We start from the raw sequence: 15,323 nt of genomic DNA, 5'->3' as shown, positions 1-15,323 counted from the left end.
AGAGAGAGAGAGAGAGAGAGAGAGAGAGAGAGAGAGAGAGAGAGAGAGAGAAGGCGACAGCAGATAAGACACAGACAGTGTTCTCCCTCCAACAGCAGGGCAGGGTTCCTCTCTGGTACCAGGGTGTGATGGGGTGGTGGGGGGGGGAGGAGGGTGGAGAGGGGTGCAGGGGTACCGCATTGATTCTGTGAGCAGTCAGTCAGTCAATCAGTCAGTCAGTCAGTCAGACAGTCAGTCAGTCAGACAGTCAGTCAGTCAGTCAGTCAGCCAGACAGCCAGCCAGCCAGACATCCAGCCAGACATTCAGTCAGTCAGCCAGTCAGTCAGACAGTCAGTCAGTCAGACAGTCAGTCAGTCAGTCAGTCAGCCAGACAGCCAGCCAGACAGCCAGCCATCCAGCCATCCAGCCAGACATTCAGTCAGTCAGCCAGTCAGACAGCCAGTCAGACAGTCAGTCAGCCAGCCAGCCAGCCAACCAACCAGCCAGCCAGCCAGCCAGCCAGCCCGTCACACAGTCAGCCAGTCGGTCAGTCAGCCAGTCAGCCAGTCAGTCAGCCAGCCAGTCAGTCAGCCAGCCAGCCAGCCAGCCAGCCAGCCTGCCAAACCTAGCCTGTAACCTGCACCACAGAACCTCACATGGGCATATGAACAGACACACACACACACACACACACACACACACACACACACATACGTGTAGTGACATACACACACCCCATACTGCACACAACGCTGACTAAACATCCATTGCTCATCTCGTCCGTCAGAGAACCATAAAGGATTTCCAGACCAGGATGAGGTCGGCGTTTTTTCCTCGTCCCCTCTCTGGCCAGTGTGTACTGTGTGTGGACCATTCTGTCTGGATCTGGCATGAATGGTGGCTGATGACATTTCCTGGTGGATGAGGTATGGATGTGTGTGTGTGGGGGGGGGAGATCTGACTCCCTCACCTTCCCATTCACTAGGTGCTAGCTAGATGATATGTTATTAAGCATCTGTGACTACGTAAGGAGGGGTTGATGTGAACACACAACAGATGTGCACTGTTCTCGTATTGTTCTAGAGATCTGTCTCTCTCTCTCTCTTTCTCTTTCCCTCAGGATCTCAGAGAGCAGCCCCTCGGCCGTGTCCAGCCCAGCCCAGTGTTATCAGTCCGTATGATCAGCTGATCAAGCCTTCAGGGTGTGACGTCACCCGTCCCTGCCACGCTCCCACGCCCCCTCCGCCGTCCTCTGCATCTTCACACCGTGGTGTGTTGTCGTGTCACCCGTAGCGATGACACAGAAACCCGGATCATGTGACTGGGGTTTTCCAAGGGACATGAAGGGAGGAAGTAGCTGACCCGGATCAAAATGAAGGCTGGTGTCACCCTATACAATCCATCACTTTTCTTTTCTTTTTTGCTTGAAGCGGTAGTGATGTGTAATCCATAAGGAAGGGCATGTCCTTCTCACGTCTCTGCTCCCTAGGAGGTGATGGATGGTATAGGTGATGAGATGTAAACTGCGTACATGTACGTATACACGCAACGGTTCAGGCTAATCGCTGCTTAAAGAGGAAGAACGGTGAAAACAAAAATGCATCATCACCACCTTTTATGAACATGAGTCCACTCAAATCACTCATATCACTGCTTTTCTCAGCCGTCGGATATGGTGTTTTATATCTAGAATATTCCGAAAAAATCGGACCAAATATTGCTTAAGCCAAAGCAGTTTGCTGTTAACTAAGTCTGTTTGTGTCGTTTGAGGATATGGGTAACATTATAGAGCAGCCCAGGTTAGACTCAGACCGTCCAAACACTGATACACAAATGGCATACAGAGAAAAATACTACACCAAATGCTTCTCCTGATCATCCTCAATACGTTCTTGTTGGTCTCTTATATACCCTTTCTCAGCATTCGTTATACGTTTCCTAAAGACATCATGCAATATCATTCTCTGTCTCTAAAATGTGAATCTCTGTGTTGTCAAGTTGTCCTGTGTACACATCCAGGGGGAAAGAAGCAGTGAAGAAAGAAACACACTGGTGTGCTGTAGATGTAATGGAATCTCATGCACATGTCTATCTAGAATATGTCTATCTAGAATATGTCTATCTAGAAATCATTTCGATTTTTAGATTGATTGATTTAAATCCACACGGTTTGTGGGACACATCTAGATGTGAGTTTGTGGTGGGAGGTTTTGGTTGATGATGGGCTGTAGAGTTGTTTGGTCCTACGGGTAACTAGAAGCCCAGCTTAGAGAGCTGTGGGCCCGACTGGTTGGGTGGTGAGAAAGACCTCACACAGGTCTCTATTATAATCCACTCTTTACTCATGTCATGTATGAACTGAAATGATGAATATGTTGGATTACATCAATCTACCAGATTAGATACTTTAAGTTTCCATAGCTCCCTATTCATAATTTAGCTGTTGTTAATATGCTAAGAAGGATTAGATAATGGTTTGGCAAAAATGAATCAGAGGGCACCATAGATATCAGAACTGAGATAGTATTGTGAATAGTGGTCAATCTGATCCATCCATCCAAAGCTATAGGCAAGAAACAAATACTTGATGTTTAGTCATGACATACTGCAAACAAGGGACTTATTCCTGACTAATTCATGTTGACACCACTAACACTAAATTCATGAACACTTTTATTGCATTTTCTTGATTTATTTGGATACATTTTCTGTCTATACTCTAATTGCTTAAGAGTTAACTAGCTTAGCTTTTCTGTGGTTTTATCATAATGGATTTGGAAGACTGAATAGTTGATAAAGTAATCAAATTATTTAATTGGTAATTTTACAAACACCTAAAGGGCGTTCTCATTTGCAGCCCCTTCCTCTTGGAATTCTTCACAGCAGAGTCTGAAACTGTCTCATCTGATCCCTCTTTCCAGTTTCAAGCTCTTGCTGAGAGACATACAGTGCGAATCCATGATTTGTTCTTGCAATTAAGTTGACCCTCCCTTTTGCCCATTACTGACCCCTCCCTGTCCCTAGCTCTTTAGCTGTCTAGTTTTAGGTTTTGTAGTTTTAGTTTAGTTTTAGATTATCTTAGACTGTTTTAGACTAGTTTTAGTTTTAGACTATGTAGTTTTAGTTTAGTTTTAGACTATGTAGGCCAGGTTTTGTATTGTATTTGTTTGTGGTGGATGTTGTATGCCTGTGAACAGGTCACACTTGAAAATGAGCCCTTGGGGCTCAATGTGTTTTTTTACCTGTATAAATAAAGTTATTTATTTATTTTTAACTGGGGCTGCTATGTGAGCTCAGATGTAAACACAGGAATCACCACTTAATAATATGATCACTTATGAATAATTTCCAAAAAATTAAAAGTAAATAAATAAATAAAAAGTAAAATAAAAAGTTTAAAAGAAATAACTCTTAACGTTGAATTGGCCTTTCTCAATATAAAACCCTCTATTATTAGCATCACTTTCCGATTATAGATACATTTTTGTGTACACACTGAAAACACTGTTTACTTAAGTTCCTATAGATTTAATCAATTGTTCTGAAATCAATATTTAAAATGCAATTTCTAGACTATAAGCATACAGCAGCATTCAGCAATAACATATATCTTTTTAAAATGTGTCCCCAAAGATGAACAAAAAAATAAAGAAAAAAAGAATACAACCAATGATCATTTAATCTTTTATTATTTACTAACATTGAAATAAAATAAAAAGTACAAACAAATTCCCTCTTTATTGCCTTGTAATTGCAAATGTCTTCAAAGGATAGAGAAGTTGAAAGGGTCATGGTTTGTTAAACAAAATTAAAATGATACATTGCCTAAGAATTATGCAAATAGTAATCCTAAAACACGACAAAAGGCTGCCACAAAAGCACCCCAGCAGAGCGACAGTAAACCCATCCTTGCCTAAGGGAAGAAAGTGGGAATTTAGAAAACGTTCATAGCTGCACTTCGGAAGGGTTGGGGCCTACTAACAATAAACTGAATTGTTTCACTTAAATAACTTCGAAATGCAAACAGTTGTTACTTATCCAATAGAGTAGCCCATGCTTTGCTTTTACAATTCCAAAAGTTTCCCAAAGTTATTTCGGTTTACAAAAATAAACCATTAGATTGTCTAATGGCCTAGATGTACGCCTAATTCCATTTCGCTTTTGCACTGTAATAATACTGTAATAATACTTCTACTGAGGTGTAGAAGCAGTTTTAGATGATTTATAGTATATCAATAAATCGAATAATCATCAAACATATTCACATTTTCCATAAAAAATTTGATTTTCACCAGGTTGTGAAATGTTAGAGACACAGATGCCAAGGAACCTCCAGCAACAGATGTCCAGAAACAATTCTCGGGTTGTGTTTTAAATTTCACAAGAATTGCGTTTGGACAATCAGCTACTAGGGCTCACAGTGTGTCTCCAACCTCTCATTTCTCTATTCCATCTTGTTTGAGTAGCCTCTTCAGTATGCATTTGAATTTCAATGATGAATTCTCTATGAATCTGTAAAACAGTGTCTGTCATTCAAATCGCACACCTGACTCTCCAAGAACCATGTAGAAATGCAAAATATGTTGTGGAAAGCTTAGACATTCTTAAATGGATTTAATCTGGATATAAAAGTTCGGATATCTAATAGGCTATGTTTTTTGTTATTTTATCATGTACACATTTCAATGCAAATATATAGGCTAAGTATAGCCTACTACTGTAGACTCTGATCTGTCATATTAGGCGACCAATGACTGAAAGTAGTCCGTGAAGGCCCTACATGATGTCTCCGTTAAAAATATCAACAACTCTGAAATAACTTTTAGTCATTCAAAAGCGCAATTAAACTACATGGAAATGGGTTTGATTTTTCATTGAATATTAGTCGAGTGTTTTCTCTAAGCATCAGTAAGGGCATCGCACACAGATGAAACGCACACTTTGAAACGAGGCGTTCGTTCTTCAAACTCCATTCCGCCTGTGTTTCGCCATGCACCTGTAAGGCGCATCTCCCTGCACATATAGTTTCCATATCATTTTATAGCAGACTGAGAAACTGAACTCGACTTCAAATGCTTCCAATGATACAAACTGATTCCCCTCGAGCGTTATAGTCTTAATTTTTCAAATTATAAGCGACAAAGCAGAATCTTTGAAAATGTAAGACGCAGGGAAGCCCCGAGGAAAAATGGTTAAAACGCGAATGCACCTGCTCGTCCACAGTTGCCACGATCATCTCTTGTACTCCAGATCGCAGGAAAAATATAGGACCCGAAGAAAAGAGTCAAGTCGTGGCGCTCCTCGACCGGCTATTACTTGATAGGACGACTGCATGGGAATGGTACTGGCTTGCTATTCTGTTATCCAAAGGCTTTTCTTGCTCTCCACTAACAATAACGGTGTTACCGAGATGGACGGCGAGAGGGAGTGGGGATGGTCTTCGCTTGGTACTGAATTTGAATAACACCACGGGGTGATAAATGCCCATTGTGCTGAAGAAGTAATGAATCTGCACTGTCTCTGATGGCACACAAGCCAGCAGCTGCGAATGAAGGACCAGCAGCCTCTTAAAGATACAACAGCCCTATTTTCTCTCCAGGGCAATTACAATCAAAACACTGTTAACCTTGCAAAACGTATTGTCAATACTAAATTACGTTTCCTTTTGCTGTAGTTTTAGGAAAACAAACCAAAGGTATTCATGCAGCCTATAATAAGGGACTTATATCAACTGCTTGTTTGTTCCTTTATTTCACATTATTCATGAATGGCCTATTGTGATGGCATATTTGCCATATTATGTTAATAATTTCAATAGCATAATGCTATTGATTGTTAATACGTAGGCATAATAACGCAATTATTAATTAATTAATGAAAACGCCTATTAATGAGATCATCAATATATGATTACACAATTGGGAAAGGATTCGATGTGAGTTGGCATGAGTTTTTGGCCTATGTGCTGATGCAATGCTGGTTTTTGCCTCTATAAACAAATGATGAGTAGTCCACATGTGCATTCATGGCTCATGAACTATTAGGCATTGTATTTCCGGAGATAAAGGTTACTATTCTGTTAGGCATACTAGAGATAAAGGCTACTATTCTGTTCATGAGTTCACATCTTAGGTGGACCATGTTGACCTCATTTTAATAAAACTTTAGCGATCACAGCCCAGTCCTCCGTGGGCCTATTACTTATTTAAGCGTCATCATTTGCCAAATTCTATCTCTATTCGATGGCTATAAATATAGGTCTGTTATAGGTCTCGAATTAAACGCAATTCGAGCGTGTGGCCTACAATAACCTGTAAGATAGGCCTAAAATAGGCCTAAATCCTTCAGTTGCTATCCAACCACGTGCATTTCCTGATCGAAATCGAATGCATTGCACTGGTGAAAGAAAAGATTCTACTTGTGGCTTCTCACATCCGATTGCGTTTATAGGCCTACACCTCACTGATACATTATTAAACAGTGACCGCCTTCGGGGTTGGGCTCTCTCCTCCGATCCTTTTAAAGACATCTCAGTTGGTTTCATCCATCGCACTCCTTCGATGGAAGTGAGTTAACATTTCCTTTGCTGGGAACATCTTCTCAGTTTCGATGCTCATTTGCCTCTTAAAGGGCCTGCCCGCTGCTGCCTTTTCACGGCCGTGTCAGAATAATTTAGTGCGGGAGGCCCGAGATCACTGGAGATTAGAGCTGCATGAAAGGGAAAGGACGCGTTATTAATGCTTACTCATCGGAAAAGTGAGTGAGGACTTCACTCTGAAGTCGCCTTAATTCACTAAACCCATTCATTTAATTTAAAAATGGTTTATAGGCCTATATGCAATTATATGAGCCTAGATGTTGTATTATTGTATCTAATAGGCTAAGTACAGATCGCGCTATTCTTTTTCTCAGATGTAGGCCTTCTGTAATCTATTGTTGGGAGAGTCCCGGAGAATACTGTAGCCTCGGGGTTGCTGTAAAAATGACTCACCCCATGCAAGTTTAGGCTGCTTAATCACACCTTTCTCAACATAATAGAACCGAACATCTCCATGGCAGCCTCTACACTTTTGGTTAAACGCATTCCAGTCTGCAGGCTTATTGAATGATTTATAAATGTAACAATCAACTGAATTTGTAGCATTTTCTCGAATTGAGTAACATTTAAATGGAGTTTACCAAGCTGGTAACTTGTTGAATATATACCTAATCTATCCCATAAAACGTGTCAATTTCAAACCTGTTGGCATGATACCTTTCATTAGAATATGGTCTTATTCATAGATGGATATAATATAGTGTATGAAGAAATGGGAACTTAGGTCTCAGAAAACATCGTTTCTCAGTAAACCTTTTCCAAGTCTTTTGCTCGATGCAACGTCTGCTCATTTTACTTTCTCACTTACCTTTTCATCCCGCCTGTTTCAGGTGCAAAAGTGCAATAGGCCCAAAGCCTAGCATTGGAATCCTGTCATGTTCGCCCCACTCTCCACTTAAACCTGCATGCCAATACTTCACAGTTGCTAGGTAACGAGGGTAGGGGGGGCAACACTAAGTTAGTTAGGTGAGGTTATCTAAGGGGTATTTCATGCAGCAGGCCATAGTAGTGAGTATCCTCCTTTGTAATATTCAATATTAGATTCCTTAAATGATCATGTCAACCATATTATCATTGTTTTTGTGGCATTATCTTTGGAATCCTTGTGAGCTTCCCTCCATTCTACACCTACAAGGACTGGTGTGTCAGAAAGGCCCTCAGGTCCATTAGGGACTCCAGCCACACCAATGATAAACTGTTCCAGCTATTGCCGTCGGGGTAATGGTACTGAAGCCTAGGGGGCTAAAACCCAGAGGCTGACAAACTATTTTCCCCAAGCAATTCCAGAAATACACATATATATATATATATATATATATATATATATACTGTATATATAATACACTGGAAGAATACAAAAGCCTGCCACCCCCTAACCAGCCCCATGCACGCTACAAAAATGAACATGTTACAGTATTATAACTACTGCACACTACTGGATTACTTGTATACCATTGGACTCATTTACTACCATACTGTACTGTATTGTATTATATTGCATTTCATATCATTGTACCTTGCACAGCGTTTTTGCACTATTGAAACCACTGTAAAATCATCACTTTATTACTTTATCAATGTAGGGCTACTTATTTGACTTGCTACGTTACTTATTGTTATTGTTTTTTGTATCTGAATGCTGCAATGTCAATGTTGAGGAACCAAAGCCAAAGAATGTTACTCTTGTGTACAATCATTTGTGAATCAAACCTCCCAGTGTGGGCTGTTGATACACTCTTCCCCCGGCCTGTGTTTTTGTATAGCTGGTCCTAGCACATCTGTGACCTATGGGGAAGACCCCCCACTGGGCTTGGCTGCTGAGGGGTGTGGGGGGCATTCCTGAATAAATCTGGGGCTCCTCTATTAGCCCAGTGTCCAGCCCCGCCTGCGACCTTTGACCTCTCCAGAGCAAAGTTATTGAATCGACCACTGAACTCTTCCAGGCTGACCACTCAGAGGGGCTGGGAAAGTGCCCTGACAGGGCAGAGAGGTGGCTGGAGGGGGTCACATCAGAGAAAGTGAAAGGGGCTAGGGAGGGGGGGTCTGTCATGAGTGGAGAGATTCCCTTTGAGCCCGTTCCCCCACATCCACAAGTGTGTCCCTGACGCTATTGTGACTCTGAGCTATGGCCAAATAGAAGACTTCAAACAGCCCCGTCTTACAATGTTTGGCCCCCTTTGTTTTTATCCTGCCTTTCTTTCCTCCCTCTATCGCATCTATTGGGCCCATTGTATTGATTTTCCTTTCTCTCGCTCGGCCTCTTTCCGTAGGTTTTTATATGCTCTTTTCTCTTGTTTTTGTTGGCTCTCTGGAATTCACTGTTGTGAGAACACTAAACTTCTTGACTGTATCTATTCCTACTCATGAAGGACACTTAGTTGATGAAGTGTCAACGGTGTGTCAGCCAAGCCCGGAGGATCATCAAAGATCCCAGCCACCCCAACAATCCACCCCACAGTCTGTTCGAAAACTGATGCCGTCCAAAAGACGAAGCCTCTTCCGGAGCCTCAGGGCCAAAACTCAGAGGCTAACCAACAGCTACTTCCCCCAGGCCATCAGGCTCATGAACAAGCCTACTGTAGACAAATGACTATTATCCCCAAGCACACCCCATGTATACAGACTACCTTAACCTTAAGCTCAGTCACTTTACTCAACACACCCTCTTACACCCACTGCCACCGAGTGCAATACTCATGACATTTCTACTTGTACTATTTTAGTTTCTATCTGTACTGCTAATTGTATCTTGTTTTATGTGTCAAGTTGGTCTCTCACAACTTGTCACTTGTCCAATTGTCTCACTTATGTCTTCTACGTCACTTTATTTATTTTGACTTATCTTGCCTTATTGTCTTGTGCTGCAATGTCAGGAACCGTAGCCTAAGAATTTGACTCTCTTACACTTGTGTAAGGTGACATAACAATACAACTTTAAACTGAAACTTGAAAATGTGTGGTTAGAGTGACACTCAAAGGATGGGATCACCATGTTGAGACAGATATAACACCAGTGAGAATGAGCGAAGATGAGAGTCTCAAGGAAGCCTTCTGAGTAGAAGCGTCTATGGAGACAGCAGACTGTTGAAGACCGGCATGGACTCCCACACTCACTGACAAACCACCGCAGATTGCAAAAGTAATTCTTTATAACAAGTCTTAGTGTCCAGGATGACATAATCTGTCTTGCGCGGTCATGCATGATTACTCTTCAATAAAAGACAGATATGCATTTCCAGACTGTAGGTGAGCAGTCAGCTGTATCTTATCCATATCTCATTTCAACCTTTGAACACAACATACTTGAACACTATGTGCAGGAATTCATTTCGTACACACCTCCAATCCAGAGAATAAATATTTGTCTCAATAAATAAATCACTTTTCCACAAATTCACATTTCTGCAGTTTTCTTTCAGGCTTAGCTGCTCCAAAATACAATCCCAGTTCCACGGCCAGGCTCAGGTCTGGGCAGCAGTTGAGTCCTGAGGTGGAGAGGTTGAGCCCTCTTGCTTTTTGCTGGTCTGTGATGCCTGTCTGCCCCCTGCTGGTGACGAAGGGGACAGCTTGTCCTTGCCAGTGAACTGGGAGAGGAGGAGGTCCACACTCTGGTCTAGAACCACACTCAGAAGCTTCTGCTCTTCCTGAGAGAAGCGACCGAGAACGTGCCGGTCTACAGACGTCTTCCCCGACGGCCTGCCGATCCCAACACGTAGTCTGGGCATCACCTGCACAACAGTGGGCATGCACAACAGTTGCAATGTCATCATCAGTTTTCTGATTTGTGGCTGAAGGTGTTCTGTCATAATGACTTTCAAAGTATGAAGTTGGTATCGTTAGCTGTTACCTGTGGATAGCGAGTAATAATAATAATAATAATAATAATAATAATAATAATAATAATAATAATACATTAGACTTATATAGCGCTGTTCTAGACACTCAAAGACGATTTACAAACTGAAAAGATCGAGTAGTAATAATAAAAAGAAACAAAAAGGTAAATAGAAGAAAGTATAGGGGCCTAATTAAGGTAGTACTGGGGACACATGGGGAGGGGAGGGGGAGAGGGTTAACTGGTGAAGGCGAGCTTGAAGAGGTGGGTTTTGAGGGCCTGTTTAAATGTTGGGAGGGTGTTGGCCTGTCTGATGTGGTTGGGGAGGGCGTTCCAGAGGGACGGGGCTGCGGCTGAAAAGGCCCTATCACCCCAGGTCCGGAGCTTGGTCCTGGTGGTCTTGAGGGTGGTTTGGTCGTCAGACCTGAGGCAACGGGAGGGGGTGTGGAGGGGGACGAGGTCGGCAAGGTAGGAGGGGGCCAGATTGTTGATGGCTTTGTAAGTGATGAGTAGGATTTTGAATTGGATTAAGTAGTACGTAGCAGCTTTGCGTGGAGAATTACTTACGTCTGACTGCAGACAGTCGACACAGGACCGCACACCGTTGTGACCCCTGCAGTTCAAACAACAACATGAAGCGAGCCCCGACATGAGAGACTGTCGTCAGACAGCTTCCTTTCAAAGTCAGTCCGCTAAATAACTTTGAAAGGAAGTTATTTATCATTTATAATTCGATAGAAACCAAAAATGTAAGGATAAAAACATGTGTTTTTCACTCACCTAGCACTGCCCCCTTGTTTAAGGGCCAGCTTCCCCAGGGGCTTGTCCAGCTCATCATGGACCAGCAGAATGTGCTCTGGCTTGATGCTGTATTTGCCGGCTTTTGAGGGGAGGATAGGACAGTCAGTTTAGTGGATGGAATAGACACACATTCTTCTTATTATCTTCCTGATAATGATTGGCAGAAAAAGAAACACTGAGAAAAAAAAGAAAAAGAAAAAAAGATTCTATAAACACTTGTTCCCACCTTTCCGAAGAAGGTTCTAAAATGAAACCCCCGAAAGGGTTCTACAAGGAATCCATAAAGGTACCTCAGAGTTCTCCCCCCTGGGCCAGCTGAAGGCCTGTTTGTGTTCCAGACGCTCCTCCTCTCTCACCTGCTTTGGCAACAGACACACCGTTGATGTTCATCAGCAGCCGCGGTCGGAGAAGCACGATCTGGGTGTCTTCGATGTCCGACACGATGACCTCACCGGACACATGTCTGTCACCACGCCAACCATCTGCCACCCCGAGCCGGGCAGCGAGGGCCTCCAGCACAGCCATCCCCACGCTGTGCCGCGAGCCGTTCATTCCAGGATTGCCCAGTCCCACAACCTGCACAAACACATGGAAAACTTATTTTGTGACGTTAGAATTATAAGGTTCTATCTCAATTTTTGTCAAAATTGAGTTTTTTATATAATCTGATCCATTAGGTGTTTATTAATGCCTGTGTGGTGTTATTTTTAAAAAGTTGACATTTTTGAGTTAGTAATTCATAAAATACAAAGGTTCCATCTCACAAAACATAATGGAATGTAAAAACTTTGACGCTCAATATCTCTGAACTGCCCTAAACGGAGATAGAACCTTGTAATTCTAAGCTCATGATTTTACACATTTTTAAGTCAGTATATTAGTTTTATTTTATGGCCATGTTTTGGTTTGTAAACATACAGTTAGGTCCAGAAATATTTGGACAGTGACACAATTTCCATCATTTTGGCACTGTAGATTAGATTAGATTTATTGTCCCCAGGGGGAAAATTCATTTTCACAACACTGTACAGTATACATATATACATACATACAACACCGTATTAACACTGACAACAACAGACAGTATTACACATGGCAGATACATAAGTATCTGTATCCATGAGACTGTACGTCACCGCAATGGATTTAAAATGAAACAATCGAGATGGAATTGAAGTGCAGACTTTCAGCTTTAATTCAATGGGTTGAACAGAAATATTGAACAAAAAAAATGGTATGAGACGTTTAGGAATTGCAACCATTGCCTGTGCATGGCTCCAACACCATCATCCAGTTGGCAGACGACACCACGGTGGTAGGCCTGATAAGCACCAACGACGAGTCGGCCTACAGGGAGCAGGTAGTCACCCCAGTCACAGGCTGTTTGCCCTCCACCCACATGGGAGGTTGTACAGGAGTCTAGGCTCCCCCCCCCCGCATACCACTCAGGACTTCAACTTAGCTTTTGCACCACTGCTGTTTTGCTGCACCACTGTATCCCTAACTGTACATATTGTATTGATATCCATTGCCCTTGTTCTGTACATATCATACTGCACATATCTTAACTGTACATATCTTTGCCCTTCACCTTTGTCTGTACCACACTGTACATAATATCTTTACTGTAGCCTACATATCATATTGATATTCATTACTTTTTATATTCATATTCATTGCACGTATACTGACTTTATATTAATGTACTTATACACATTGCAATACCGTCCCACCATGCTCTGTCCATACACTCGTGGTTTTTGCACTATTTGCATTCAGGTTAAACTGCCTTTCGTTGTCTTTGTACTTGTACTCTGTCAATGACAATGACGTTGAATCTAAGTAATCTAAATGGAAACATTGTAATCAGTGTGAAGTGGATACAGTAGATGATACTACTAGACATCGTGTGACAACATTCATATCGTCTCATTCAGATCATGACACTTACCAACCTGCGACGAGCATGTGTGTGGACCCCTGCCTGGGCCATGCTGGGAGGGAGGGACCCGGCCAGCAACACTCGACTCAGCAGCTTTGAGAACACTTGTTTCATTGTGACAAAGTTCAACAGCTTCGCCTTCTTGAGAACTTGCGACACACAATTCCAAACTTCCAAACTAATAATCGTGACGTTTTTCATAAGGTAAAAAAAAAAACGGCTGCTCATGTTATTGTACTTATTGTACCCTTCTGTTTGTGTCCTCTGACAATGATACTACATTGTCAGCAAGTTAACTTGTAATTTTTTGTAATCCTGAATTATTGTTGTAGCCCACTTATACATGTAATCATAGCTCCGATTCAATTCCACAATAAATATCAACTACTAATGTCATGGACATCCATTTCGAAGGGTATTTGAATATTATTTCAATTATTATACGAACGGAAGCTATACAATTTGCAAATAGCAGAACAACGTAGATCTGCCAAACTACTGTACATTGAGTCAAAGAGAGTAGCCAGAAAACTAAGAGTCGTATTTCGGACCAACTTATGAGCATCTCGCCAACAGTATCGCCATCTAGCGTGGATGTTTATAAATGCATCCACACTCTCATTGTGGTAGGTAATGCATTGCACACTCGTGCAATCAATATTTGTATTTTATACAAAATGATTGTTTAGAACGCTTGGAACTGTGTTCTAAGAAATTGACATGTATTTCATTGTTTGTGAGGGGGGCAGAGGGAGGTGTAGAGCAGGGGGTCTGTGAGGAGGGCTGGGGAGCAGAGGGAGGTGTAGAGCAGGGGGTCTGTGAGGAGGGCTGGGGGGCAGACGGAGGTGTAGAGCAGGGGGTCTGTGAGGAGGGCTGGGGGGCAGAGCAGCAGCCCTGCCCGGAGGGCCTCATTGAACACAGGGGAAAACACACACACAAGATATATCTCAAGATATATCTCTGCTTTATAACTCTGCTACACTAGCAGCGGGGGGGCTATGTGTAACATTATGCATATTTATCATATTTCTGCAGACATTGGATCGCTCCTGGATGAGGGTCCAGAGGGATGGTGACACGTAGCCTACCGTATATATAGTTCTTTACTTGATACATCTACTGCCAAATTACCAATGGAGGGGTTATGGGAATTTAGCAGTGTAGGTAAAGTGCCTAACTAATATGGTTTAATCTAAGTAGCACTTCTAAAAACATAAACTTGTGTTACAATACCTTTCAAGCTTAATTACAGAGCTTACCCCTATCAAATGCTTTTAGATTAAATTAGCTGTTGGTCCTAACTGTACTCATAGTCATCCTCAGCCACCCGGCACAACCATGCACATGTTCTGAATGTCCACTGATCCAAAACATTTGGACCAGGTTCAGACAACGCTGTCTGAATTGCCAAAACTAACGATATTACCAGACCCCTGTCTCTGTCTACTTAATGACCATTCATCTCTAACTCTAAATATAAATCAACGCAGACTACTGTTAGCCGGTCTTACAGCAGCGAAAACTATTATCTATGTGGTATAACCCTAATTTGTCCTTATCTCTAGCCCAATATTGGATGACATCTTATCAGAATATAATTTCTCTCTCGCAACAGCACGGCCAATAGAGCCAAACCTACCACTATACAACATGGTCAGATAGAGCTAACCTACCACTATACAGCATGGTCACATATAACCTACCACTATACAACATGGTCAGATATAACCTACCACTATACAGCATGGTCAGATATAACCTACCACTATACAACATGGTCACATATAACCTACCACTATACAACATGGTCAGATATAACCTACCACTATACAGCATGGTCACATATAACCTACCACTATACAACATGGTCAGATATAACCTACCACTATACAGCATGGTCACATATAACCTACCACTATACAGACATGGTCAGATATAACCTACCACTATACAGCATGGTCACATATAACCTACCACTATACAGACATGGTCACATATAACCTACCACTATACAACATGGTCACATATAACCTACCACTATACAGCATGGTCACATATAACCTACCACTATACAGCATGGTCAGATATAACCTACCACTATACAGCATGGTCACATATAACCTACCACTATACAACATGGTCAGATATAACCTACCACTATACAACA

The 15,323-nt window shown here is 42.1% G+C and overlaps 1 protein-coding gene across 1 annotated transcript; it reads right to left on the bottom strand.

Moving 5' to 3' along the window:
* Positions 1 to 10,039: 10,039 nt before the first annotated feature.
* Positions 10,040 to 13,270, bottom strand: ptrh1 (peptidyl-tRNA hydrolase 1 homolog; the record flags this gene model as incomplete). Its single annotated transcript, XM_080531582.1, has 5 exons — positions 10,040 to 10,306; positions 10,981 to 11,026; positions 11,194 to 11,293; positions 11,571 to 11,790; positions 13,166 to 13,270. The coding sequence occupies 5 exons, from the start codon at positions 13,268 to 13,270 to the stop codon at positions 10,040 to 10,042; spliced, it is 738 nt and encodes a 245-aa protein (XP_080387708.1).
* Between the last annotated feature and the right edge of the window lie 2,053 nt (positions 13,271 to 15,323).

Source organism: Nansenia antarctica (assembly GCF_963989245.1).
Source record: "Nansenia antarctica genome assembly, chromosome: 5".
NCBI classification, from domain to species: Eukaryota; Metazoa; Chordata; class Actinopteri; order Argentiniformes; family Microstomatidae; genus Nansenia; species Nansenia antarctica.
The sequence above is the reverse complement of the archived record's forward strand: the minus strand, read 5'-3'. Positions and strand labels throughout refer to the sequence as shown.